Source organism: Somniosus microcephalus, unplaced genomic scaffold (assembly GCF_052327205.1).
Source record: "Somniosus microcephalus isolate GS21.2 unplaced genomic scaffold, FLI_Smic_1.0 unresolved_chr4, whole genome shotgun sequence".
NCBI lineage: Eukaryota > Metazoa > Chordata > Chondrichthyes > Squaliformes > Somniosidae > Somniosus > Somniosus microcephalus.
The window spans coordinates 20,173,949-20,178,891 of NW_028225182.1; the positions used below are offsets into that span (position 1 = coordinate 20,173,949).

At 47.0% G+C, this 4,943-nt stretch overlaps 1 protein-coding gene across 1 annotated transcript; it reads right to left on the minus strand.

Moving 5' to 3' along the window:
* Window positions 1–1,935: 1,935 nt before the first annotated feature.
* Window positions 1,936–3,632, minus strand: LOC147090016 (putative G protein-coupled receptor 139). Its single transcript, XM_085977112.1, has one exon. It carries the CDS (start codon window positions 3,558–3,560, stop codon window positions 2,742–2,744), a length of 819 nt encoding a protein of 272 aa, XP_085833238.1. The 5' UTR covers window positions 3,561–3,632; the 3' UTR covers window positions 1,936–2,741.
* Window positions 3,633–4,943: the final 1,311 nt, after the last annotated feature.

Consider the following 4,943-nt stretch of genomic DNA (forward strand, 5'->3'; position numbering starts at 1 on the left):
GGGACCAGGAGTGTGGTGTACTGGGACCAGGAGTGTGGTGTACTGGACCAGGAATGTGGTGTACTGGACCAGGAGTGTGGTGTACTGGGACCAGGAGTGTGGTGTACTGGGACCAGGAGTGTGGTGTACTGGGACCAGGAGTGTGTTGTACCGGACCAGGAGTGTGGTGTACTGGGAGCAGGAGTGTGGTGTTCTGGGGCCGGGAGTGTGGTGTACTGGGACCAGGAGAGTGCAATAACAGGACCAGGGAGTGCGCTGTACTGTGACCCAGTAATGTACTGATGCACCGCACCACGACACAGGAGTGTGGTGTACTGGGACCAGGAGGGTGCAATAACAGGACCAGGGAGTGCGCTGTACCGTGACCCAGTAATGTACTGATGTGCTGTACCGGGACTCGGGAGTGTGGTGTACTGGGACCAGGAGTGTGGTGTACTGGACCAGGGAGTGTGCTGTTCCATGACCCAATAACGTACTGATGTGCTGTACTGGGACTTGGGAGTGTGGTGTACTGGACCAGGGAGTGTGCTGTACCATGACCTAGTAATGTACTGATGTGCTGTACCGGGACTCGGAGGTGTGGTGTACTGGGACCAGGAGTGTGGTGTACTGGACCAGGGAGTGTGCTCTACCATGACCCAATAACGTACTGATGTGCTGTACCAGGACTCAGGAGTGTGGTGCACTGGACCAGGGAGTGCGCTGGACCGTGACCCAATAATGTACTGATGTGCTGTACCGGGACTCGGGAGTGTGATGTACTGGGAACAGGAGAGTGCAATAACAGGACCAGGGAGTGCGCTGTACCGTGACCCAGTAATGTACTGATGCACCGTACCGGGACCCAGGAGTGTGGTGTACTGGGACCAGGAGTGTGCAATAACAGGACCAGGGAGTGCGCTGTACTGTGACCCAGTAATGTAGTGATGCACCGTACCGGGACCCAGGAGTGTGGTGTACTGGGACCAGGAGAGTGCAATAACAGGACCAGGGAGTGCACTGTACCATGACCCAGTAATGTACTGATGCACCGTACCAGGACTCGGGAGTGTGGTGTACTGGGACCAGGAGAGTACAATAACAGGACCAGGGAGTGTGCAGTACTGTGACCCAGTAATGTACTGATGCACCGTACCGGGACCCAGGAGTGTGGTGTACTGGGAACAGGAGAGTGCAATAACAGGACCAGGGAGTGCGCTGTACCGTGACCCAGTAATGTACTGATGCACCGTACCGGGACTCGGGAGTGTGGTGTACTGGGACCAGGAGAGTGCAATAACAGGACCAGGGAGTGTGCAGTACCGTGACCTAATAATGTACTGATGCACCGTACCGGGACTCAGGAGTGTGGTGTACTAGGAACAGGAATTTGGTGTACTGGACCAGGGAGTGTGCTGTACCGTGACCCAATAACGTACTGATGTGCTGTACCGGGACTCTGAGTTTGCTGTACTGGGACTCGGGAGGGTAGTGTACTGGGACCAGAAGTGTGCTATAACAGGACCAGGGAGTGTGCTGTACTGCGACCCAATAATATACCAATGCGCTGTACCGGGACTCGGGAGTTTGCTGTACTGGGACTCAGGAGGGTAATGTACTGGGACCAGAAGTGTGCTATAACAGGACCAGGGAGTGCGCTGTACAGTGACCCAAGAATGTACTGATATACTGTAGCGGGACACTGGTTTTGCTGTGCTGGCTCCAGGAGTGTGCTGTACTGGGTCCCAGGGATGTATTTCCTGTACTGGGACTCAGGAATATATTTGCCCAGCTCTTGGGAGTGTCACAATGACATTCCCTTCTGATCTGGCCCCCATTTCTATGCAGCCTCTTTCAGTCTATCCAACGGTGGAATGAGTTATCACTGGGAAAAGTGAATTTTAGTTTGATTCTCAATCTGTTTTATTGAACAACAAATAAAATATCCTGAACACTGATTGCAATATATTCAGTTCAGCATCGGCCTTGAAACTTCAAAAATAAATAACACACATAGATGAACGCATGGGTTTGATTGGAATTAATGTACAAATATTGATTCCTTTTCTCTATCTGTCCCAGTGAGAGTGCAGATATCCTTCACAGTCTTCCTCCTGCCTTGACTGTTTTCAGGCGTCTGTCTTGATTTTCAAAAAAGGCTTCCTTCAAATACTGGCAGAAATCTGAGAAAGTTGTCAACACTGAGGTGCCAATCACCCCTTGAACAATGGGACATTTTGCACGATTGGTCTATTTTGGTGAAATAATCACAACAAGCGCTCATTCCCAAAACACCCCTAGAGTGCAAGCTCAGCATGGGACTGTGTGAAGCAGCTCACCGCTCTTGGGCAAGTATCTGCTCAAAGCACCTTTGTAAATAACTCATATCTAGGTCCCACCCTTGGAAAAAAGGCTACATGATCTTGAACTATGATGTTAATTAACATTTAATTGGGAGCAGAGTTTGAAATGTTTCAAAAAATATACAGGCCTGGAATTTGCAGTCAGCGGTGAAGGAACTTTGATCACCGCTGACCTTGAAGAAATCTGCCCACAAAGATCTTTGGATTTCTGTGGTGAAAACCTTCGCTTTCTCAATGTTAAATTGATTGTAGTGCTGTCCTTAGGGTGTCTCCAACTCAAACAGTTTCACCATCAACACCACCGCAAAATCCGGGCCAAAGAATTAAAGGAGCCCGACAGTCGATTCTACAGATTATCAAACAAAAATGCAGGATAATCACAGAAAGTGTTTGGTGTCCTCATCTAATTAATTGGACCATCATTGCAATAGGATATTTCACTCCGTTCCTCAACTCCTCCCTGAATTTCCTTTGGGTCACTGCATAAATAAAAGTGTTCGTGCAGCAACTCAGGAGCTGGAGCATGAAGCCAATTTCCGTGACAAATTTGGGCAGAGAAACAGAATATCCCAAATAATCCAATCGTCTCCATATAGAACAAACCATGAACACCACCCACAGTATTATGAAATTCCCTGATATAAGAAACAGTACAATTATGGATTTCCTTCGGTTTGCCATCTCTGGGTCACTGGGACTCTCACCACTGCTCTGACCCCGGAGTCTCCTGCGGGCTCTGCTGGCCATTAAAATGTGTCTGACCGTCAATGCATTGAACAGTAGAATCAAAAGAAATGGAACAAATGGCGTTAAAATGTAATGCATTAATTCAACGATGGCCCAGGCCAGTGACTGATATACACTGACTGGCACATCGCAGAACCAGGGATCGTTAGAAAGCCAGTATTTACCTTTATACAGAAAATACCAGAAAATATTCTTCGAACAGCTCAGCACAGTCACTGTTCCTAAAACAACAGCCGCCGTTTTCTCAGTGCAATATTTAGATTTCAGCTTCTGACAACAAATGGCCACAAATCGATCGAAGGTGAAAGTGACGGTGAACCAGACAGAACAGTCTGTTGCAGCATGAAGTAGGACGGCATGAATATTACAAACTCTAATATACCATACAAACATGAACAGTTCCCAATGAACAATAGGAATCTGCCTTAATATCAGATCGAGGAACACAACCAGTAGATCTGCCGCTGCCATGGCCACCAGGTAGTGAGTGACACATTTGGAGAGACTGCACTTTCCCCGAGACAGGATCGCAATCGTCACCACGTTAACTGTGAGCAATTGGAGAAAACGGAAATTATTCACCGAACACCGGTCACATAGAGTACTTTGATTTGTTTCAAGTAATGTAAGGGAATAGGTCTACAGAGTGGTCTGGGCAGAATGGGCTTAAACAGAGTGCTTCTAAACAGCGTGTTAAAGTTGGGAATTTGGAGCGAATGAGAATTCGGAACCAAGGGGGAATGAGGTGCTGCTTTTAGCCAACAATACTTGTAGTGCTTTGTGTTACAGGTAAATATTTAAGTTATTCTACCTATAACTTGTAATGAGTTAAATATTAAACAATAAGCTAAGTTAATGAAGTATATAAATTTTAATAACTTAACTAAATAAAACAGGGAAAATATGGATGGCAGTGACAGTGGTGTGCTTCAACTGCAGCAGGTGTGAGTTTTTGTGGAGAGCATCGCAATACAGGACGGCACTGTTTTCAGTAAATGTCTGCATCTCGCAGAACTTCAGTTCAGGTTTGTTGAACTCGAGTCCATGGTGCAGACATTGTGGGGCATTAGGGAGGGGGAGCATTACTTGGACACTTTGATCCATGTGGCTGTCTCACCCTTTGGGTTAGGTAGAGTTACACGTCTGATTAGTGGTCAGGGATTTGAGGATGGGACTGCAACACAGTTGCAGTACTGGTGCAGACTGAGCCTTTGCCCTTGTCCAACACGTACGAGACTCTTGTTGCCTGTGCGGATGAGGGCAAAGTCTGCAGGGTGGATGAGCAAACTGATCACATTACTGTGGCACAGGAGGACATGCAAGTGGGGGCAGTGAAAAGGAAGGTTTCATGGTAGGGGACAGTATAATGAGGGCGCTATATACTGTTCGCTGGGAAATAGATCCTTCCTATCTGCTCTATCAAGGCCACTCATAATTTTATACAACTCAATCAAGTCTCACCTCAGCCTCCACTGTTCCAAAGAAAACAACCGCAGCCTTTGTAATCTTTTCTCATTGCTAAAATTCTCCAGGATTGGCAACCTCCTCATAAATCTCCTCTGCAGCCTGTCTAGTGCAATCACATCTTTCCTGTAATGTGCAGACCTGAACTACATGCAGTACTCTAGCTGTGGCTAAACTAATGTTGTATACAGTTGAAGCAGAATCACCCTGCTCTTATATTCTATGTCTTGTCTAATAAAGGAAGTATCCCGTATGCCTTCTTAACTAGCTTAACGACCTCTTCTACTACCTTCAGGGATCTGTGGATAGGAAGTCTAATGTTCTTCTGTTCCTCTACAAAGCTCAGTATCTTACCATTCATTGTGTATTCTCTTGCCTTGTCAGCCCTCC

Bases quoted from the DNA above. Each gene is read 5' to 3' on its own strand.
- LOC147090016 (XM_085977112.1), bottom strand. From the start codon at position 3,560: ATGGCAGCGGCAGATCTACTGGTTGTGTTCCTCGATCTGATATTAAGG.